The sequence below is a fragment of the Thamnophis elegans genome, chromosome 2, assembly GCF_009769535.1.
Source record: "Thamnophis elegans isolate rThaEle1 chromosome 2, rThaEle1.pri, whole genome shotgun sequence".
Classification (NCBI taxonomy): domain Eukaryota; kingdom Metazoa; phylum Chordata; class Lepidosauria; order Squamata; family Colubridae; genus Thamnophis; species Thamnophis elegans.
Window position 1 is genome coordinate 10,179,820 of NC_045542.1, and position 24,515 is coordinate 10,204,334.

Below are 24,515 nucleotides of genomic sequence, written 5' to 3' on the forward strand. Positions count from 1 at the left end.
TATTAATTACTCCATTAACACATACCGTAGTCCTCGCCTTATGACCACAATTGAGCCAGATTGCTAAGTGAGACAGTTTAAGTGACTTTTGCCCCATTTTATGATCTTTCTTGTCACAGTTGTTAAGTGAATCATTGTAGTTGTGTAGAAACACGATTAAGGGAACCTGGCTTCTCCATTGACTCAGAAGGCCACAAAAGGTGATCACATAATCCCAGGACATTGCAACTGTCATAAATATGAGTCGATTGCCAAGTGTCTGAATTTTAATCACATGACCCTGGGGATGCTGCAATGGTGGTCAAGTGTGAAAAACTCATATTTTACTTTTTCGATGCCATTGTAACTTCAAATGACACTAAATCAGTGTTTCTCAACCTTGGCGACTTTACGTCCTGTGGACTTCAACTCCCAGAATCCCCCAGCCAGCAGCTGGCTGGGGGATTCTGGGAGTTGAAGTCCACAGGACTTAAAGTCGCCAAGGTTGAGAAACACTGCACTAAATGAACTGTTGAGAACTACCTACAGTATATAAGCAAAAGCTTCAATAGCCAAATTCATAGCTCACAGAGTTGCTCATAGCCGTGGTAGCACAATGGTTAGAATGCAGTATTGCAGAACTCTTTAACTGCCGACTGCCAGCAGTTCAATCCTGACCGGCTCAAGGTTGACTCAACCTTCCATTCTTCCAAGTTTGGTAAAACGAGGACCCAGATTGTTGGGATCAATATGCTGACTCTGTGAACCGGTTAGAGGGGTGTGAAGCGGCATATAAGTCTAAGTGTTATTGCTATTTGGTTTTCATAATACTGCTAAAAAAAAAAAGGAAAATTATTAGTGAGAGATGTATTGAGTGGCAATGATGTTTTTAGAAACACTTCATGCTGTTTTTCAACAGCCAGTCTCCAGCATCAAATATCCAGAAAAATACTGTCCTTGACAGAAATGAATGCATTCCCCTGGCAAATAATGTAAAGTTCCCAGCTGGCTTAACATGGATCACTCCTGATCTAGGTAACGGGAGATATATGAGATTCCATACAAAGTGTGGTTATTACAATAACGGATGAAGTACTCCTTTCCTTGAAAATAATGCAGGTGCTTCCTCTCCTTGACACAATGCACTTAAAATGGTTAACATTTTAGAGTTCTCTTTCGAGCCTTATTGGACTATCTTGGAAGTTCTTAAAATTCCCTGAGGTATCCCTCTCCTTTCCTCCCTATTTTTGCTGGTACTGTTTCAACATACAAACGAGTGGAGATTGTGTGTGTATGTGGGATTTTAAAAAGAAACAAAAACAAATCCTTGCCTTATTTTTTATGTAGGTTTGCTGGTGTTGCTGTTGGTACCCATGGAATTCTTTTATCTTCGCCCTCCTGTGGTGTAGAACTAGTGCATGTAACTTTTTATATTAAAAAAAAAAAAGGCCTCAGTATTAAGGGATATACAAAATCTTACCAAAATAATATTTTATTGTTGCTCTTGTATAGTGGCTGGCCACTGCGAAGGTTAGGGGAAGGGAAGCTTTTATTGACCAAAACTTCCCATGTCCTACCATCATGATTTGTGTATTGTCCATTTTACTTTTCGTTTCATTGTTGTATTTTGTTTTTCATTGTTCTTTTTTTTTAAAATACAAGATTTTTTTTCTGTTACGCTCTTTCCCCCCCACTTTGATTAAGAGTGAATGCAGTCCTTTCTTTGCGTTCTAAGGATGGTTGAGATTTTGCCTTCCTGGAAGGAGGGGAAATAGTGGCCTCCCTTCCAATGGCTTGAAAAGATGACCGATGAACAGGACACGCCAAGAGGACTTCCGTCTGTCACAAGAACCTACAGGGTTGTTCAATGTTCATGTCAAACTCCAGGAAGGTTAGAACATCTTCCAATTTTGAGGGGGGAAAAACTGTAAAGATTTAAAAAATACTTTAGGCCAAGTTGAATTCCATTCAGCCTCTCTTGTCAGGAGCAAAGATACAGTCAAGAAAGTGCTTCCAATGCGCCCAGGCTTCGGTGGGAGGAACCTATCATGCGTCCTATAGAAAAATTCAAGGCTTGGCAGCACAAAGAGTTCACTGCTGCATCTGTCCAGGTCTGCCATAGGTTTTCCCCTTCATTTCTTTTTCCTTGTCACCAACATCCATCCATCTTCAGTGGTCTTATCTGACAGTGGAGATGGGTTGCTTTGTATTCCGTTCATGCTAGAACCAGCACTGCAGTCCATGGCCTGAAGGAGGAAGAAACAACAGATGATCAATCTCTTAAATTTTTCATGGTTTTTTTTTAATAAACTAATCAGCTCCTGCCATTTGACACAGAGAGTTTACTCAAAACAAACACATTAAGAGCTTCAGTTTATCTTAAAATTGGGTTAATTTTCAATACCAAGTGACCAAGCCTTATGATGCCAGCCTTGCAGAAGCCTGGTCCAGGCAAACTAAATCCTCACAATCCCACAAACACAATTTTAAGGACTGGCTGGCTTCAGAATCATCTTATAATTCTTCCGTGGCAAATGCATTCCGCAGAAGGTGTCCCAAAGCCCTTCAGATTTCGTTCGGATTTCCAAAGTCACTTTGTGTGCAGCTTTGCTCCTCAGGCTCAATCTTAATTTTCAGAAGAATGTATTCAATACCTCTTCTTCTGCTTCTTGTTCTTCTTCACTGCTGCTTTCTGCGGCTGGCTGAGATTTGGCAACTGCCCTCCTAGCCTCTTGTTTCTTCTGTGCCAGGTGGGTAATGGCATCACGCATTGCTACTGTGTCTCTCTGATGGCTCTGTCTGAAAAGCAGGCACAGTTGCTGGCTTACCTATAATGTGGGAAGAGGGAAAGATTGCTCATTACTTGGAAGATCCAACAGTTCAGTGGTGGGTTTCAAAAATGGTTCGAACCTACTCTGTGGGTGTGGCCTCCTTTGTGGGAGTGGCTTGCCACCCATGTGACCGGATGGGAGTGGCTTGCCGCCCATGTGACCGGATATGAAGATGCCGACGACACTTGTCAGAACCACCTTAAATTACCTCACACACAGCACTGGCATGCATAAGAATATGATGTAAACTTGTTTTTTAAAAGGCACCTTTGGTTTGCGTTAAAACAACTTCAACACACGCAATGTTCTGATTGCACCACAAACGCAGTAGTCATCCTTACCTTTCACAGAGGCACTGAGTTTTATAAATATAAGCATGATAGCGTAGAATAATCATATCCAAGGACCAGTGGTGGGTTTCAAAAAAGTTTGGAACCTCTTCTGTAGGTGTGGCCTGCTTTCTGGGTCCAATGGTGGAACCTCTTCTAACCGGTTCGGTAGATTTGACGAACCAGTTCTACCGAATAGGTGTGAACTGGTAGGAACCCACCTCTGCAACAGTTGCTCCATAAACTGGTCCATCCCCCCCACCACCTTTGCCTAGCCCAACTCAGCATTGCATGATGGAAATGGCTGTTCAATAAATCAATCAAAGGCTTTGACCAGCATCCCTTCCCCCGGTGAAGAAAAGTGTGTCTAACTTAAAAGCAGCTTCCTCTGGGTCTCTTTTCTCTGTGCCAGAAACAGATGTCTCCCGATTCTTTTGGCAACAGAGACTAAACATGTACAGTTATTGGATAAATTTATGACTAGTTTTACCTATTCCTCCGTGGTAATGGATTTGTAAATTTGAGCAACCTCTAAGAAGGGTCTTAGTTAAAAAGGAAACTGCTTCAAACACTAAAATAAGATGGATTCAGCCATGGCTTTCTGACGACAATGCCCTCATTTACTCACAATGCTAAGTCGAAACAATGGAATTCTTGGTCCTTACATATAGACCAGTGTTTCTCAACCTTGTCAACTTGAAGATGTCTGGACTTCAACTCCCAGAATTCCCCAGCCAGCGAATGCTGGCTGGGGAATTCTGGGAGTTGAAGTCCAGACATCTTCAAGTTGACAAGGTTGAGAAACACTGATATAGACACATATATCCAGCTTTGAATTTACACTACAGGTTAAGCCAAGTTTATTAAATTTAAATGACTTTGGTTTACATGCCACCTGTACCACTGAGTAACTGCGTTGGCTGAATTCAGGCAACTCACTGAATCACTAGTTAAGCAAACTACAAAGCTCCGATTAGTTAAAACAACTTTCCAAGTAAAGGCTAATTTTAATCCTTCAGAGCCAGAGGAACATCTGGAGTTGTTTAGCTATTTTTTGCAATTAAGGCTTTCTAGCAAGTCTCATCAGCATTAAATATATCTCAAATGATCCAAAAATACCAACGCTTAGAATACGGTTACCCTCCCCTTTTTCATTCTAGCTCATCTCCCCCTTGTCTCCTAGATAATTGTTGGCTCATAAAAGTTAATTCTGGAGCAGAGAATGGCTTTGAGCTTGGCTTTTCTCCAAAACAATGCCTTCCAGACAAATGAGACAGTTAAATCATAGTTTACTGAGTAAGCCAAAATGGAACCATTTTTCAAACCATGCAAAATCATATTATGGTTTAGAGCAGGGGTGTCAAACTCAATTTCATTCATCAGGGTTGTGTTTGACCTCAGGGGGCGGGCATGGTCAGGGTGTGTGTGGCCAGCTCGACGTCGCTCATCGAGGCTCCGCTTTCAGCCCACCCAAGCTCTGTTTTCAGCTATAATAGAGTCCTGCAGCCCTCTGTGAGCGAAAAGAGAGCTTGGGGAGGCCTTATACAGCCCTCCCGAGCTCCCATTTCACTGGCAGAGGCACTGCGGTCTGCTCCTTCACTGTTTCCAGGTTGGGCCCGCGAGCCAGATCTAAGGTGGATCTAGCCCGTCCGTGACCCGTCAAAACCGCGGTCCACTAAAGCGTGCCCGATCAAAGCGCGTACGTGACGTCATCAGCAGCGCGACAAATAAAATTAAAAATAAATTAAAATAAAATAAAAATAAAATTAAAGCAAGCTGATTCACATAAAGGTAAGGGTTAGGTTTAGGGTTAGGGTTAGGTTAAGGGTTAGGTTTAGGGTTACGTTAAGCGTTAGGGTTAGGTTAAGGGTTAGCGTTAGGTTAAGGGTTAGGTTTAGGGTTAGGTTAAGGGTTAGGCTTAGGGTTAGGTTTAGGGGGGTTAGGGTAAAGTTTTCGCTTTAATTTTAAATTTACCGCTCACAGCGTGCCGTTTTCGTCGCACTGTGATGACGTCACGTACGCGCTTTCGTCGAGCGCGCTTTAGTCTACCGCGGATTTGTGGTGGAACCGGCCCGTCGGCCTTGAGATTGACACCCCTGATTCAAACCAATGCATGGCCAGTGAGTGGCTGTGTACACAATATGCTAAGCTGTGTGTTGAATAAAATACAATGGCCGTACAGAGTTCTTATTGTACATGGTTCCACCACATGAATGCTATTGTCCTTGTATTCTGCTCTAGTCTGAAGAATTTAGCTGTCTTAGCAATAGTTATTTCCTCCTTGCAACATAGCAGGTCCTCTTATCTACATTGTTGTTAATATATATGTCCAAGAGCAATAAGGACCAAAAGACCAATCACATGACATGTTGTTTTACTTTCCGTTTTCTTTCATGTCACAGCTCTGGTCACCAGTATTTCCTGGGGCTACACCTCTGGAGAAAAAGCAGTAATCCTTAATTGTTTTTTTAGGTTTAATATACACATCAATATCTTCACTTACTGGGCACTGCCTTTTTTGTTTGTAGCTGTTTTTAATGAGGACCTTTCTAGTGCCTCAGTCTTTCCTTCGTCAGTACAGTTATAAACATCTTTCAGTATAAGTATTTGCAGACGTTCTACAAGGAGGTGGCTATTACTTTAAAGACTTTAATTTTAAATTAGAGATTCTCCCTTTGTAATATTACTGGATGAAAACTCTCTTAGTTATTCTAGCAAACTTCACATCCTTCTAAGTATAAGTATAATCTTTATTGTCATTGTATTTAAATACAACGAAAGTGGTTTTAACCTCACTGGTGCAAAATTATAACAGAAACGAAAAAAGAAAGAAAAAGAAAAAAAAAACTAGCGTGTGCATGGAGCGATTGTGGCTGTATTTAAAAGTCTCACAGCCCAAGGATAGAAACTATCTTTAAACCTGTTTGTTCGGCTGGCTATACCCTTGATGTCTTCGGCCTGATGGTAGCAAGGCAAAGAGACACTGACCAGGGTGTGAATCATCTCTGAGTATCTTCCTTAACTCTGCTAAAGCAGCAAGATCTGGAGATGTCATCCAGTGGTGTCAGAGGGCAACCAATGGTTTCTTGTGCCGAATTGATTACTCTCTGTAGTGCCTTCCTGTCCGCAGCTGTTAAACCAGCATACCATACTGCAATACAATATGTGAGGACACTTTCTATGGTGGACCGATAGAAAGAGATCATCAGCCGTTGTTCCACCTGATTTTTTTCGCAGGACTCTTAAGGAAATGAAGTCTCTGTTGGGCCTAATCTGTGTTCGGTTGTAATCTCCAGAGAGAGTGTTTGAAGCTCAAACCTATCAATGTTGGCAATAACCTTCAAGTACAGCTAGGTTGATTTATGGAGGGGTGGCGGTGACAGCTCATTTGCAAAGCTTTCTATTTCATTGATTCTGAGCAACCCAAGATAATTAGCTTTAGAGATTAAGGTCCAAAAGAGACTAAATATAATTTAAGACTCCTAAGCTCACATAAACACTGTCCTCCTCCCTCCACATCTGCCAAAACCATTACAAAAGTAAACCATAAATAGTTCACAAGCCACAATAGCTGCATTTGCATAATATGTTATGCCAAAAATCTGCTTAGTGGGTTCTCTGTGCCTCCACTAAAGTATTTGTTAAGAATCACACACTTCTCCAGGGAACTGTCATCGACAGTGCAAAAACAATGACTTAGCACCGCATGGCGAACCTATGGCACATAGGTGCCATAGATGGCACACAGAGCCCTCTCTGTGGGCACGAGCACCGTTGCCAGCTGCTTCTCTGGTTTCCAGTGCGCGCATGCGTGCCGGGCCAGCTGGTCTTCGTGCATGCCAGAACGCCAGAAACCTGAAGATCAGGTGGCCGGTGCACATGCGCGTGCTGGCCACCTAGTCTTCGGGGATCCGGCGCCCGTGCATGTACGTTCCAGTTTTGGCATTTGGAGCCGAAAAGGTTCACCATCAATGACCTAGCATTTCACAAGCCCTTGGCTCACCAACTGGCTTCATAACTGCCACTCTTCCTTGTGGAGCAATAGTGCCCCACTGTGGTCAGCTGGAGAAGCAAGAACCATTTTAAATCCTAAGTACTAGTTTGGCTAGCACGCCGAGACAAAGATACTTCCAGGATTTATTGATACACATACAGGCCCTTGGCAGCAATCCAGCACAGTTCAGGCCTTGGCAGCAATCCAGCACAGACAAGGCGGTGGCAACAATCCAGCCTGCCAAGCTAGCCCCAAAAGTTCTCCAGCTCAAGTGAATACATTGACTCCTGCAAAGGGCATGTGCACAATCATTCCTTTTATAGTCTTAAAAGGAGCCTAATTACCACCGGCTGAGTGCAATTATCTCCTGTAACTGCGTAACTGTTCCTTACGCCTATTAGCTCTCTGGTATCGTGCATCCAAGAACAACTGCCTTGTCTCCTCCCCACTGCTCCAATGCATGACATCACGACCACACTCCCTTGTCTCCTTCCCACTGGTCCAAGGCTCAGGCGCCTCCTGGTGGCCAACCAGCCTCTCTGCGCCCTGCTCGGAGTCGGAACCCTGCCCAAGATCCTCCACATCCTCCAGAGCCGACTCATAGGGCTCCTCGCTGTCGGAGTCTGGTGGCAGCTCCAACGGCTCCTGCTGGGCCACAACAGCTAGGATATAGGTAGTCCTGGACTCAGGGCCGTAATGGAGCCTGCTCATTACAGTTGTAAGTTGTGACAGTCATAAAGCAGGTCACCATGTGACGAGACCCATTTTTACTACCTTTTTTGCAGAAGTCACAAAATGAGGCCATTGTTTGCTACGGGCAAACAATGTTTTTGCTGAAAACTTGAAAGTAAATGCCAGTTTACTTGGTGAAAACATTGTAAAACATGGTTATGCAACTACAAACTGCTGTAAATGACTTTTGGGCGACCATCGGAACTTTGGAACCGGGTTGTAAGACCAGTTATAAGTCAGAGGACTGTGCTGTGTGGAATTTTTAGCATGATGCACTCATCCAACTAACTGCAGCTCCGTCAGCAACTTATACCTTAATGCAACGCATGAATCCAGACACTTCGTTGTAGAGTCCTTGGTGCTCTCTGAGCTTCAGTGTAATACTTGTAGATGTTTCATTACTCAACTAGATAACATCAATGTTAGTGATTGGATACCCAGACAACTTTATCAAAAGTTGATATAGAGCCGAAGTGGCGCAGTGGTTAAATGCAGCACTGCAGGCTACTTCAGCTGACTGCAGTTCTGCAGTTCGGCTGTTCAAATCTCACCGGCTCGGGGTTGACTCAGCCTTCCATCCTTCTGAGGTGGGTAAAATGAGGACCCGGATTGTTGTTGGGGGCAATATGCTGACTCTGTAAACCTCTTAGAGAGGGCTGAAAGCCCCATGAAGCGGTATATAAGTCTAACTGCTATTGCTATTGCTAAAATGTGCCTAATCATTCATTATAGCACAGCCAACATAGTGTTCTCCTAGGAAAAGGAGAACCCTGCCATGCATCAAAAATTTATCAGGAAAATAAATCAACACACTATTATAACCGTGTGACAGCACTAAAGCACACAAATTAAAACCCTCCAAAATATCTTAAATAAATCAAAAGACCCAGCAGCCCAAGGGGGAAAAAAAACCTTATAGAACAGTGTTTCTTAACCTTGGCGACTTTAAGTCCTGTGGACTTCAACTCCCAGAATCACCCAGCTGGCTGGGGGAATTCTGGGAGTTGAAGTCCACAGGACTTAAAGTCACCAAGATTGAGAAACACCGTTATAGAACAAGCCACTATCTAAGACAGACCGGCAGAAGACTAGCAGCGTGTACCCATGTACACCAAAGACATGATGAAAACTCAATCTCACAACACACATGGACAGACTCAACCACAATTTAAACTGGGGAAACTACAAGCATAGTAATCTAGAATTACTATGGAATTCCTGAAAGTTTAGCATTTAGACAAATCTGCCGTCAGCAGACCCGTCAAAATAAGCCATGTTTACAGATTATTCAAAAGAGATAATAAAAAGAAGGAAACAAAGACTACTACACATCCCCTGCACAACACTTAGATTAACACCAGACCATCATACAGAAAACAGTACTCTCGTCAAGTACCAAGGAGAAATCCACACCATCCACCAACATTGGCAGGACAACCTACTGCCTATAAATAGTGTGCAAATCCCATAGTCACTAGCATTAAAATTATCTAGTTGGGTAATGAACTGTCAGTGAGCAAACCAAGATCAGAGCGTGGCACGACAAAACCGCGCTCGTCAAAATAGCGGTGATAAAACCGCGTCGCTAAAGCCGCGACGTCATCACCGTGCGTCATCACCGCCGCGACAACAGCGCGGCGGCAGAAGGGCGCTTTAAAACAGCGCGGCGGCAGAAAGCCGATTTAAATTAAGGTAAGGGTTAGGATTAGGTGTTTGCTTTAGGGTTAGGGTTAGGGTTAGGTTTAGGGTGCTGAGTGCTTCAGAAGGCGCGGATTTGCCCTCCGCGATTATGTCATCGCGGTAGGGTCGCGTTTTTCCTTAGCGCTTCAGATGGCGCGGATTTGCCCTCCGCACTTATGTCGGCGCGGATAAGGGCTTCGCGGTTTTGTGGTGGAACCGATCAGAGAGCACCAAAGACTCCACCACAGTTCAACAGAACATATTCTGTTTAGTTGGGGTAAAATTGGCTGCTGCTAAGCGATTGATGACAGTTCAGATGGATTAATTATTTCACAGTAATTTCACAGATGTTTATTAGCAACCTTGTTACATTGCACAGGCCATAATAAAATAAGCATCTTGTTGTTGAATCCAGGTACGTAAGTGTTTAAAAATAACCAAGGCTGTCATATTCTGTCACTATCACCTTAACTCCCAAATGTACTTTGCTGAAACTGCATAAGCTTGCAAGCACTGGAAAAAGACACAGCTTCTCTAAGGAGGTACTTGACAGGCATAGCGAATCCTCCCATTCTCCCCTTTTTCAACAACAAGCAGCACAATCTTACTTATAACATTTCCTGGAGAAAAAGAGGCACGGAGAGAAAGGCACGAGTATAACTTTTCTTTCCCACAAATGCAGGCTACATTTTGTTCAGTTTTGCAAGGAACAATACTCAGTTGCAATAAAGTTGCAGTATGGGCAAACCTCACCTGTTGAAGACTTGAAGGAAGGATATAGTGATACAAGTAATCCTCGAGTTACGACCACAACTTAGGCCAAAATGTATGTTGCTAAGTGAAATATTAGTTAGGGTTACGACACTGCAGAGTCAGTTGCCAAGCATCTAAATGTTGATCATGTGATCATGGGGATGCAGCAATGGTTGTGTGAAAAACGGTCATAAATCACATTTTTCAGTACCGTTGTAACGTTGAACAGTCACTAAATAAACTGTTATAAGTTGAGGACTCTCTCCCCCACCTACCTACTTACCTGTTGTGGCCCAGCAGGAGCTGTTGGAGCTGCCACCGGACTCCAACAGCGAGGGGCCCTATGAGTCGGCTCTGGAGGACCCTGGACAGAATTTCGATTCCGAGCAGGGCGCAGAGAGGCTGGTTGGCCACCGGAGGCATCTGAGCCTTGGACCAGTGGGGAGGAGACAAGGGAGAGTGAGCCGGAAGCCAGTAGTGAGTTGTTCCTGGATGCAGGGCATCCAAGAGCTAATAGGCGTCGGGAACAGTTGCACAGTTACAGGAGGTAATTGCACTCAGCTGGTGGTCATTAGGCTCCTCTCCAGACTATAAAAAGACTACTTGTGCACCTGCCCCTCTTTGCAGAAGTCAACGCAGGATCGAAAGTCGGAGAACAGAATTATGAGCTTGGCAGGCTGGATTGCTGCCAAGCCTTATCTGTGTTTATTGCTGCCCAAGCTTGTCTGTGCCGGTTTGCTGCCAAGGACCTGTCTGTCTGTTAATTAAATGCCGTAACTTATCTTTGGCTCGGAGTGTACTTTGGTGTGGAACGAGGGGGGTCAGAACACCTACCTACCTATCTAAGCCAACTTACAAAGAGTTTTATGAAGCATCTCAACAAGTGCATCAATTAATGTTGGAAAAAGCTCTTGATCTGTCTGAAAGCTTTCAAAGACAGAATGACTGAGAAATTATCTACGTGAGGGGCCATTAAACCCCCATATCACTTCTGTAACTGCACATTACCGAAGAAAAGCATAGACAGTCATGTGCGAGGAGAGGAGAAGAGAGGAGGAGAGGAAAAACAGCACTTTTCTTTTCTTTGGAGAGTAACAAACGAATACCTGAGCCAAGCTTCCATCTTCTATTATAGTGTTAAATTCATTGTTCATCAATTCAGCAAGGAAGTCCTCTATCTCTTCTGGTTCAAGGTCAGCTGTAGAGAGATTGGACACAGAGTCAAATAACAGAATTGCACGGGAAATTTTCAAAGACGACTAGGGTTAAACAGTTTCTAGACTACTGGATATTGTTCCATCCCATGTAACCCTCCAAGTCTCCATGAAGAAAGCATACACGCCAGCTCCAGGCCTTTTAATTGTACTCATTAAGCTTCACTAACTTGCTAAAATAAGCAACATATAATAGGGTTTCCGATCCTAGAGCCTCTAGCAATGTCGATCCGGGTATACTAGATGGCCATTATTATCCTTAAAGTGATAGCCCAGTCCATGCTTTTGAAACTATAATAAATTTGAAGTTATTTCAGTTTTTAAATGTCACATTTTAAAAGGTTTCTTTATGGCAGGGAGGATTCTAACTCCCAAGGGCTTCATATAAAATTTAAGATCTACCATTCTGTGTCGTACGTAAGACCAGATTCAGGTTCAGGCTCTTCATCTAGCAATGAACGACTAAAGGATCAGAATATTCTACCATTGTAATTCCAGGTATTTTTTTATTTAATTAATTTGTATGCCGCCCACTCTCAGAAGACTCAAGGCGGCTTACAAATAGAAAGGGAAGGGGGAATATAAAAAATAAAAAACAACAATTTAAAAATTCAACAACATTCATGACTTAGGATGGGGCTAGATAAATCAACAGCCCCAGACCTGCCAGAACAGCCAGGTCTTGGTCGCTTTGCGGAAAGCCAGAAGGGTAGTAAGGGTTCGGATCTCAACGGGGAGATCGTTCCATAGGGCCAGAGCAGCAACAGAGAAGGCCCTCCCCCAGGGGGTGGCCAGCCAACATTGACCAGCAGATGGAATCCGAAGGAGGCCTAGTCTGTGCGATCTAATAGGTACACATCATGGGCCATCTACCATTCAAGCAACAGGACAGAAACTCACCATTGCTTTCAAAGTATTGCTCCACAGCCACCACCATCCATTCAGCTTTCTCTTGGCTATGCGCCCCTCCAAAGCCATTTTCCACTGCTATCTGCAATTGGAAAAAGAGGAAGGAAAAATGTTCATAAACAGCAACGGGGCCCCTTACGCAGCAAAGGTTGCTTGGGGTGATCATTGGCACGATTTAAATCATGAAAAATTAATAGCACAGAATTATCTAAGCCAGTTAGTGCTTCCAGTCCTTGGCTGAGCTCTGATAACAAAACTAATTTGTCCTTCAAATGTCGCTTGTTTGGATTTAGGAGTCGAATTAGGGAAAAGCCACATTTTCCCTTCAATGTGGATTTCAATAAAGGTCTATTGGCATTACCAAAACAGACATATCCTTGAGATAATCTTGAAGCATTCTTTTTCTTTTTGTAAATATAAGATTAAGTAAATTCATATAAACATGTGTCATTTGCTTGACGGCTAAACTAACAATACAAGGAAAGGAGCATAATTGATCTTTTATTACATTTATTCAGATTTTTACCTTCTATATATATATATTTCCCTTTTAGTCATGGTCAGTCTGATTTTATTAAATCACTATGGTTTCCAATTCTGTTACGTACGAGAGGTAGCTCCAGATGCTTTCTAAATGATTTTCTCAAGTAGTAGGGCATGCTAGATAACTGCCCTTCCTCACTAGTTAGCTGCACACAAGCTGTGTCCTTTACTACAGAGCTTAGCTCTGTAGTTTCAGAATAACAGAAAATTACCATATAAGGAGCATATTTGTATAGCATAGTAACACATGTACAGAGTGGGGAAATCTAAACAGCAAAAAGCATCTTGAAGTGGAAAGTTCACTTTTTGAATATATTGGTATTATTAGTTTGCATAATAATATGCATTTGTTTACTAAAATGCTTTTATTCTTGACCAGACTGGAACAAGGTTTACATAACTATGGTGAACCAAATTTATTGGTGGAAAGTAGTACAATTTCTTCTAAGTTCATAAGATGTTAAAATAATTTAACATCTTACTGTCCTCACCTCAACAGAAAAGTTACTTCCTCTCTCCTAGTTTCTATCCAGACAACATATTTTATATAATGTATTTGTATGGGAGGTGATTATATTCTCTCATTTGCTCAGTTGATTATGAAGAATTAAATATTTATCATCCTGTTATATGAACAGACTGGCTAGGTTTGCGTGCCATAATGCATGCATTATTAGCTAGCCAACCCATAGTTTAACCCCGTGATGGCGAACCTACGGCACGCGTGCCTGAAGTGGCACGCAGAGCTATGTTGCCTGGCACGCGCGGCATCCCCTGTTCCTCTTCTGAGTTTCTGGCGCGCATGCATGTATGATGATCAGCTGGCCTTCATGCGTGCGGTAGTGCCGGAAACTGGAAAAGCTGCTCTTCCGCTTTCCAGCATGAGCTAATCGTTGCACGCACATGCACGCCAGTAATCTGACGTCTAGCTAGCCAGCGCACATAAGCCTGGCGGAAACCAGAAGAGAAATGGGCGATGCTGCGCGTGCCCGACGACATGGCTCCACACATCACTTTGGGCACGTGTGCCATAGGTTTCCTCGTCTTCGGGGTCGGGTCCCAGACCAGCGTGAACACACTGCCTTTTCAGCACTCAGCGCCACAAAAGGTTCGCTATTGTTGGTTTAGCCTATCACAATGTGTTCCTTTCAAGTCCTGCTGTGCTGCCTCGGTGTGGCAGGCAGGGTTGTTGTTCCTCGAAGGAATGAGGGAAGAACACTGGGGGTGTCTGCCAAGAATTCAAACCTCATCGTAGTTGCCCAGCTAAATAGACAGGTGCCTATCTGCACTGGTCAGGAACAATATATAGGACGGTTACTTTAATCACAAGGGCAAAGACATCATTTTATACCGCACAGAAAGACAATGGTAAATTACAGGTAGTTCTTGAATTACAACCATTTGTTTAATTTCACATTTGTTTGAACTTGAAACAGAACTGAAAAAAGTGACTTATGACCGATTCTCACGCCTATGACCATTACAGCATCCCCATGGTCAAAATTTGGATGTTTGGCAACTGGCATGTATTTATGATGATTGCACTGCTCCGGGGTCATGTGATGGCCACGGCAACCTTTCCCGAGGTTGTGGTCAATTGTGGTCAAATGTCAAGAATTACCCACACTCCTGCATTTTACCTAGAAAACCACATGGCTAGACAAAAACTGATTTTGATACTCTAGTGCCGGGATGGCGAACCTGTGGCACGTGGAGCCATTTGTCAGGGCATATGAGGCATTGCCCTGTCAGCTGGTCAACATGCATGCGTGCGCTGGCCAGCTCAGTCCAGCCTTTTAAAAGCCATTTTTCGCCCTCCCCAGGCTCCAGAAGCTTTATAGGAGCCTGGGGAGAGCGAAAACAACCTCCCCCAGCTGAAGCCTCCTCCCTTCCTTGAAGCCTCCGGAACGCAAAAAAACGGCCCTACGGACAAACCGGAAGTTCGGGAATGGACCTCCAGTTTGCTCGTAGGTCCGGTTTAAGCCCTCTGGAGCCTTCAGGGGCTTTCCCGAGGCTTCCCTGAAGGCTCCGAAGGACAAAAAACGACCCTATGAGCAAACAGGAAGTGACTTCCGGTTTGCTCGTAGGCTGGTTTTTTGTCCTCCGGAGCTTTCAGGGAAGCTCCTGAAGCCTCTGGACGGCATGGGGAGGGCAGTTTTCACCCTACCCAGGCTCCTATAAAGCCTCTGGAGCCTGGGGAGAGTGAAAAAAGCATGCAAAAAATGGGGAGTCGCGCCTGTCATGCACACATGCGCGCTGGGGGGTGTCGCGCATTGCATTATGGGTGCGGCATGCCCGTGCATGACCCCCCTGTGTTCCCCCCGCTTATGGCACATGAGCCAAAAAAGGTTCGCCATTGCTGCTGTAGTGCATAATTGACCTTACTGTACCTCAGTGGTTCCCAAACTTGGCAACTTTAAGACTTGTGGACTTCAACTCCCAGAGCTGGCTGGAGAATTCTGGGAGTTGAAGTCCACAAGTCTTAAAGTTGCCAAGTTTGGGAACCACTGCTGTACCTGAAGATGGCTCCCTCGTGTCAAATGGCACTCAACACACTATTGAGGAAAAGCTGAAGATCCTGTGGAGTACTAATGGTATTGAGATGAGGTAGCTAGATTAAAACTTCTAGGATGATATTCTGATATTGCCATACAAGGGGAAAAAAATCTGAAGCTGAAAACCAGAATTATGGTGGGAGCATGGAAGTCAAGAAGCATGGGAAGGCTCAACACAGTAAAAACTGAAATGAATCAATGACACACTGACATACATTATATTGCCAAATGTATTCGCTCACAACTGAGTCTGATTATGTGGATGGGCGAGCGAATGCTTTTGGCAATATAGTGTATTTGGTGTCAGCATCTTGAAATGGACTGGAATTGGGACACTTTTAGCCCAACGATCAATTTCCTACTCAGGAAATTGAGACTTAAAGGTGTGTACAGTTGTCACACAATATTCTTCATTTCCTATATTAGCAAAATAGCTTTTAGGAACATTGACACAGAACAGACTTATACACAGGACAGGAGAAACCAGATCGTTTTAGAAAGGGTGAGGCACAAGAGCCATTATTGCTACCTCACACAAAACAAACTAGCAAAAACACCCAGTATGTGCTCCATTGATTATAGAGAAGCCTTCAATTACAGTAAGTTGACCATGTCAAGCTGAGGAATGTGCTTTAAAAAATTGGAATCTGGAAACACCTTAATGTCCTCATACAAAACCCATGCAAGATTGGGAAGTCTCAGTGTGAAGCTAAACAAACTGACTCCAGGCTGACAAGATGCAAGATAACTCTTCTCTTACCTATTTGACCTGTATGCAAAATTATACAGCCAAGGAAGATGGATTGGAAAAAGATGAGCATGGCTTTGAAAATGGAGGAAGGAACATCAAATGCCTAGTGATGCTACTCTGACAGCTGAAAATGCTTAATATTTGCAAGATGTAGTAATGAAAATCAAAAAGCAATGATTGCCATATAATGGTTGTCTAGATCAGTGTTTTTCAACCACTGTGCCGCGGCACACTAGTGTGCCGTGACATAGTGTAAAGTGTGCCGTGGAAGAATTACTTTATATATAGTCAATATAGGCACAGAGTTAAATTTTTTTAACATTTTCTAATGGTGGTGTGCCTCGTGATTTTTTTCATGAAAAAAGTGTGCCTTTACACAAAAAAGGTTGAAAAACACTGGTCTAGATGGCCCAGGGCTAGGAGCCCCAATATGCTGCCTTAATAGTATTTGTATCCCACCTTTACTGTTTTATATATAACTCAAGTTGGAGAACATGTCCAACACACCTTCCTCCTACAATTTCCCCACAATAATGTCAGAAATAAGCAGGGAGGAAAAAGAAAAAGGAAGCCACTTTGATGTAGTGATTAAAGCACCAAACTAGAAATTGAGTTGTGTCCTGCTTTTAGCATGAAGCCAGTTGGATAACACCGTTTATCGTTCATTTATCATTTTATTAAACTTGTATGCCGCCCTATTCCCGGAGGGACTCAGGGCGGCTAACAAACCAAAAGGAATGGGGACCATATAGAGAAAACAAAACAAGACAAAAAAATAATAATACAGAAAACGGATTAAAAACTCTCAACAGCCACGCAATTTGAGTGGGGCTGGGAACTCATCAGCCCCGGGCCTGCCGGAACAGCCAGGTCTTGACGGCTTTGCGGAAAGCCTGAAGGGTGGTAAGGGTCCAAATCTCCACGGGGAGATCGTTCCAGAGGGCCGGAGCAGCCACAGAGAAGACCCTCCTCCGGGTGGTCGACAGTCGACATTGGCTAGCTGATGGAATCCGGAGGAGGCCTAATCTGTGGGATCTAATTGGTCGTAGGGAGGTAATTGGCAGGAGGCGGTCTCTCAAGTACCCAGGTCCGATACCATGTAGGGCTTTAAAAGTAACGACTAGCACCTTGAAGCGCGTCCGGAGTCCAATAGGCAGCCAGTGCAGCTCGCGGAAGATAGGTGTAACGTGGGTGTACCGGGGTGCACCCACAATCGCTCACGCGGCTGCATTCTGGACAAGCTGAAGTCTCCGGATGCTCTTCAAGGGCTGCCCCATGTAGAGCGCATTACAGTAGTCCAGTCTTGAGGTCACAAGGGCGTGAGTGACTGTTCTGAGGGCCTCCCGGTTAAGGTAGGGCCGCAATTGGTGCACCAGGCGAACCTGGGCAAATGCCCCCCTGGTCACTGACCCTAGGAAGAAGGCAATGGCATACCACTTCTGAAAATCTCTCCAAGAAAGCTGAAGGGACTTTTCAAAGCAGTCTGCAAGAAGCAGTATTGATTTAAAGGCACGCACAATAAAAGTGGGAGGATCAAGATAGATACGCAAGACAAGGATAATGCAATTCCAATGGACATGTTTATTCAGGGTTAAACTAAACTAAATTGCTTAGGTTCATATGACGCTGTAAAACATAAACTAAGTGACACATATGGGAGCTTCACAAAACACATTAGCCTAAAATTCTATCAGCTGCTTTGTGACTCAGATGTTGTGGGTACATAACAACATACCAACATATCTCTTTTGCAGTAAAAGCTCTAAAGAAAAATACATATGGTTGTTATTTTCAGTTCCGTAAATAAACAAAAAGGGAATTAAGTTATCAGCAGCAAGGTGGATGAATTCAGTTACAATGGCCAGGTGTGTATCACTGGGAGACCTGAAAAAACAAGTTGTCATGAAGAAAATAGGTGGCTGCAATGAGTCAAAGTAGAAAGGAGTCAAAAACGACTTGATGCCACACAATCCATGAATAAATTAAGCTTGATTTCTGGAAACAGCCTTAGTTTTTAGCAACCACAGAAAAAGATCTGGTTCTCCGTGCACAATTTCACTAAATAAGCACCATTCTAAAAGCAACCTCATCCACGAATTAAGTATACACATTAACGCCAACGAAATCCGTTTCCATTTGAAGAACTTCATATCTCAACGTAAGGGGCAGTGTTTATACAACAGGGTAAATCTATGATATTTAAGCTACCACCATTGGGGGCTGCCATTATCTGGGGCTGCGTCGGAGTTTTATAGGCAGACCCAGTAGCCTACCAGACCTGGCTGCCATTGTTCCCAAACAATGCAGTGGTTCCCAAACAGCTCTGCTGGCTGGAGAATTCTGGGAGTTGAAGTCCACAAGTCTTAAAGTTGCCAAGTTTGGGAACCACTGGTATAATCTACTAACCCCCAAAATTAAGAAATCACATTTGCCTAATGAATGCCAGTAGGTGGTTGTGTCTTTAAATATAAATGATTCTAGATAAAAGCATGTTTAAAATAGTGGTAATTAAATGAGAATTGTGGTACAGGGATAGTAAAATACATATTTTTTTCCTTCTTGACTTAAAATGTACAACTCGATTTGAATGAAGTATATGTAAGGACGAAAGAGGTAAGGGAAGGTGGCTAGAAGGGAGAGAAAAAGAAGAAGAGGAGGGAGGAAGAGAAAGAAAGAGAAGGAGAGAAGGTAGGAAGGAGAAGAAAAAGGGTAGGAGTAGGGAAGAGGTAAGGGAAGGAAGAAGGGGATGGAGAGGAGGAAGGAAGGAAGTAGAGAAGGGAGGGAGAAAAGAAAAGAAAGAGAAAACAAGGTGGTGTCTTAGGTGCGAAGGATGGTAAACAAAGCATTTTAAACTATACCTTATAACCTTTCAAATGGAATAATAATAATATAAGAATGGCAAAGAAAAAGAATAATTATGTGAATGTATATCTATAACTGTATGTAAGAGAATAAATGACAGTAAAAATATAAAGCATAATATAGGTAAATAATATTTGGTCATAAGTAGCTAAGTTTAAAGAAATAAAGAAATGTACATAAAAATGGATAACGAATAAGGAGATTATGAACACAAGACAGAAATGTATAGAAGAGAAAACACTAACTGCAAAGAAACCGATTCGGAACTGCTGTATGATATACGATGGAACTTATTGTTCCTATGTTGTTTTTAAGTTTTGTTTTTGTTGATGTGTTTATGTGTTTAAAATAAAAAAAAATATCATCTGAAGTATATGTAAGGACTGTGGAAGAAACGCACGGGATATATTTGTAACCAATCGATACGCTTTCTACAAGATGTAACGAAGGGTGATTCTTTTTTTGTGTGTGTGTGTTTTTGTTTAGTTAAAAAAAATTTAAAAAAATCTTAAAAAAAAAAAGAAATCACGCTTGCATTTTGTTTTGCTTGCCAAGTCGGGGTGAGGCTGAGAAGTCGCCCCTCCGGACAAGTTGTTCTCTAGCTCAGTGTTTCTCAACCTTAGCAACTTGAAGATGTCTGGACTTCAACTCCCAGAATTCCCCAGCCAGCGAATGCTGGCTGGGGAATTCTGGGAGTTGAAGTCCAGACATCTTCAAGTTGCTAAGGTTGGGAAACACTGCTCTAGCTTTCCCAATGCTCCTTTCATGTACCTGCAAGCTCAGAAATACAACGTATTTGTATTCGACAGCTCTTCCTCCCTCTACCCACCCACCCCTTTTTTTCTCGTTACCGGGAAAGGCTCCTAACCTGCAACACGGCCCAGCCGTCCAAGACCGCTTGCACGCCCTGCCTGAAAAGGCCACGTGCCTCCTCCTCCACCTCCTTCGGCGTCGTCGCCATGTCAGGGGCAGGCAGCCGGAAGTCGATCCCGGAATGATCGATCAACCTGTCCGGAAGAGAGAAGCAGACCTAAATAAACGCCTGCAGAGTCAGCCAAGAGCTTCGGGTGTTTGTCCTCCCATCGAGAGACGCCGAATCGAAGCGTTTCGAATGTTTGCTTTTAACCTGGCGGTTTATAACACAAAACGTTCTGTGTTTCATGAAGGGCTTCAAGTGAGCTCAAGTGCCAGATTCTCCCTCCTGAAATATTCATCCAGTGTCCCCAACAGTTGAAACTGAAGGGTTTTAACCTTCGTTTGAACGTTGACAGATTTAACAGAGTTGGAAGAGACCTCGTAGGTCATCTAGTCCAGTGTTTCTCAACCTTGACAACTTGAAGATGTCCGGACTTCAACTCCCAGAATTCCCCAGCCAGCATTCGCTGGCTGGGGAATTCTGGGAGTTGAAGTCCGGACATCTTCAAGTTGCCAAGGTTGAGAAACACTGATCTAGTCCAACCCCCTCTCACACACACATTTTATGTTTGTATTCTCCGTGGGGGGGGGAAACCTATGGTTTATAATGCATGAAACCAGCAAGGTATACATTCATGCTGCATTATTTAGTTAATGGGGGGGGTCTAGTTAATGGCGGGGGGGGGGAAATCCCATTGAATTCAAAAGGAGGTAGGCCCAGTCACTGTACGTGGGATTGTAGCCTATTATTTCATCCTTGCAGCCTATTATTTCATCCTTGCACCCTTTCATCCTTGCAATCATTTTAATATGTTGTTTTGGTGCAATATATACGTATTTACATGTTTAATTTGGGCGGCACTCTATATATAAACGCACAACAATTCTCAATGAAGCAAACCCAACAAAATGGTCGACATTCAATTGCCGACCACTGGTATGACTCTCCGCGCAAATAAACCAGACGGATACTACCATTCCCAAGAAACTCTGCGCGGACGTAGTCCAATGGAATTAGACCAGCGAAGCAATCGAATCGACGGCCGCGGGGCAGGTGGGGTTGGGGGTGGGGGGAAGAGGAGAGGAGGGATTTTTTTTTTTTAATGTACGCAGTCGCGCACGCGCGCTGGCGTTTCCCTTCGCTCCTTTCTTCTCTTTTTTTTTTTTTGGCACGCGCTGGGCTTCGCCCGGCGCGCGGTGCTTCTCCTCTCTCCCTCTCGCCCCGCCCCTCCCAGCGGTGTGCGATTCTGTGGGAGTTAGTTGGGATTTGGAAAATAGCATGAGTCTCAAAGTGAGGGGGAAATCATTTACCCGTAAAGAGAAAGGTTAGTAACCTAAAATGGAGACGGCTCAGTCTTAGGAGGACGATTTGGAAGAGAGTCTTTTAAAACAGGATTCAAATACGGGCCAAGGAACTCAAGTCTTTGAAAGGAAGGGGGGGGGGGGAAAGAGGTCAAACTCTTGCTTTTCCAGAGAAACTTTAAAAAAACAAAAACACCGATATAATTTTCACTCCATTATTCCCGCCGCCAACCAGTGAGGTAGACCGAGTTGAGAAATGGATAAGTCATTCTGAGAACTTTAGGCCTCGCCTGGCAGAACAGCGAAATCTACGGTATTTTATAGGTTGCCGTATGACTGGTCATACATGGGGAGAAAACAATTAGGATGAAGCAGAAACGATACAAAATGAACAACTACTATGTTAGGACTAGGTAGAAGAGAAGTCAGTATTTTGTGGTGGACCTGTAAATTACTTGTAGAGGATTAGTCAACAAAACCAGGTTTCCAGTTACTCAAGAAAAGGCAAATATCCTTCACTGTTTCTTCACTATTTTACTACTGACATAGAAGTGAGAGAAAGCCAGCTAGGGGCTTTTTCCTCATGGCTGCATTAATTGCTCTCTAGTATGGGAGCAAATCATTCTCTGCCTTTTCATCCCCCCAAGAATCAGTCTCAACACTCTCCACTCTTTCCCCCCACACACACACCTTTGTTTCACCAGATGAAGCAGGAGAAAAAAAGAAAAAAAATGGGGATTTTCTCATCTCCTCCTCCATCTCCCAAGGGCAGATTGCAAAACCTCTTTCCCCATGCTTCCCATCCTATCCAACTTTTTGGCATGATGGACCTGCTGCCAAAAGGCAAATGACTGATAATTAAATGGTCATAGGCTAAGGCAGGGGTAGTCAACTTTTTTATACCTACCGCCCATTTTTGTATCTCTGTTAGTAGTAAAATTTTCTAACCGCCCACCGGTTCCACAGTAATGGTGATTTTATGAAAACCTAATGAAAATGTTTTAAAATAATGCTATGATTTTTTTTTTAAAAAGTCAATTAAATTAAAAAAAAAGTGCTTCAGTATTGGACAAAACCCCTACTGCCCACCATGAAAGCTGGAACGCCCACTAGTGGGCGGTAGGGACCAGGTTGACTACCACTGGGCTAAGGCATGTACACCTACAGGTAGTATCAGATAAACAGCATAAGGGCAGATCTCTTGCCCTTAAATTTACCCTGAAATTATTTGCTGTGGACTGACCAGCATGGTTTGGGCCAGCAGAAACTGGGGAAAAAAAGATAGCAAAGGTTGCCTTCATGGATATCAAGGATATCATGTATTCAAGTTTGGGAGAACTCTTCAGACTAAGGCAAGCCACATGCGTGGAAGACTTAGCTATGGGTTTATATGAAACGGCTGTACTTTTATCAGCTCTGTTCAGTTTTGGTACATAAAACATAACTTAAATTCCAGAGGTATATGCTCCAGTCTTTAGTGGTTGGCTCCAAGGAATAAAACAAAAACAAAGTTGACCCTGAAAGCTGAGGCTTACCTCTTTGGAACTATGAGATGGCATGAGTGAATGAACTGAAAAGACTTACTTTTACCTCAGAGAGCAATTAAAGGGTACCAGTTTACATCTTGACAGCAGCTGGTTGCTAAAAATATACTCCCTGCTTTCCTTTTTGGAGTGGCTATCATGTCTAGATATTTCTACATTCATCCATTTATTATCTACAGTGTTATGTTTGCTGCTCAATAATAGAATTTATTGCTTTGTTTTAAAAAGAAGACTTGCAAGAAGGGTGTTTTTTTTTAAATCTCAACATGCCTCATTAGCTTATTGTGGGATTTTTAAAAAAAATAATGTCCCAGCATAATAGAATTGAAAATGTTTGGCATATTCTTTGTAGAATTGCAGATAAAAGATGTACGATACAGTATTGCCTTAGATATTCAGATACTGCAAAGATTTCTCCCCCCCCCCAAGAATAATCACGTAATATAAAATAAGCAATAATTTGGTTTGCACAACATGCCAACCCATGAGAAATTGGTCCATAGTTTATTGACCTAATTGCCTGAGTTCTACAGTACATTTAAACTTAATGATGATTTATTTGGCTCAATGTTCTGGATTAGCATAACACATAAAACCATCAACTATCCATTCAGGCTTGAATTTGTACAGCATATCAGGATAAAGTATAGTTGGCTAATTGATGAATCCATTATAAAGTTTATAATAGAAGGGATTTCATATCACTTTCACTTTCATATCCATTTTATTTTCATTTCATACATTTCAGAATGTGTGGTACTAACCTACTCTTTGCATATGTTTCTCATCTTATTTTCTTATCCTCAGTATTTAAGAGTTTTTCATATGTGTCAAACGCTTAGAGATAATCCAGACAAGAAACCAAAACCATGAGTGCTTAGATAATTGTGAAGTTACAGTAACAGAATATTGCAAGTCTGAAAGTCTCCTTGGCTGCTTTGTTTTCCACAGAACAGGGAATGTCCTTCTGAGATACTTACCATGCTCCCTGGGTCGAAAAGTCTCTTATTTGACTGTTGCCCTGGCTGCAGCTCTTCTTCCTCTTGCCTCTCAAGGACATTCCCACAAACCATTACAAGAGAATGCTCCTTATAAGCCAATCAATGCACGCTGACTGGTAAGGTCATCCATAGCAGTGTTTACAAATACTTGTGTCTGTCTCACATAGAGCACACATGTAATCTGTATGGGAGACAAGTTATCTTCCCAAATTAGGCAAGAGAGAAAGATGAAAACACTGTAGAAAAGGAAGAACAAAGTATCTAATGCAGTATATTAAAGAAAAAGGATTTGCAGATTTCCAAAGTCCAGAAATAGACTAGCTTCTGAAGGCTCTGATCAAAATATGATAACATTCTGCACATTCTCATTTTTTGGGGGGGATTTTTTAACAACAGGCTTACAAAAAAACAGTTTTCACAGTGGCAGACACATTTTTAGTCAGTTATGTTCACTTATTATTTTACTATCAAAGCAGAAAAATATATTGTCAGTACTAATATTGTAATTTTAATGCCCTAAAACTTACCGTGTTTGATCAATGTAATAACATGTCTTCTCAGAAAATGCTAGCTTTTCGTTTCTATATTGGGTCTGTTAAAGTGTGACCATTGGATTAATTT

General features: G+C 42.8%; 1 protein-coding gene across 1 annotated transcript; it reads right to left on the reverse strand.

The window, feature by feature from the left end:
* Positions 1-892: 892 nt before the first annotated feature.
* TSR2 (TSR2 ribosome maturation factor) lies at positions 893-23,966 on the reverse strand. Its single transcript, XM_032210789.1, has 7 exons — positions 23,874-23,966; positions 21,023-21,108; positions 20,001-20,139; positions 12,413-12,503; positions 11,405-11,496; positions 2,634-2,807; positions 893-2,225 (listed from the first exon to the last, which is right to left on the reverse strand). Exons 1-7 carry the CDS (start codon positions 23,964-23,966, stop codon positions 2,112-2,114), a joined length of 789 nt encoding a protein of 262 aa, XP_032066680.1. The 3' UTR covers positions 893-2,111.
* Positions 23,967-24,515: the final 549 nt, after the last annotated feature.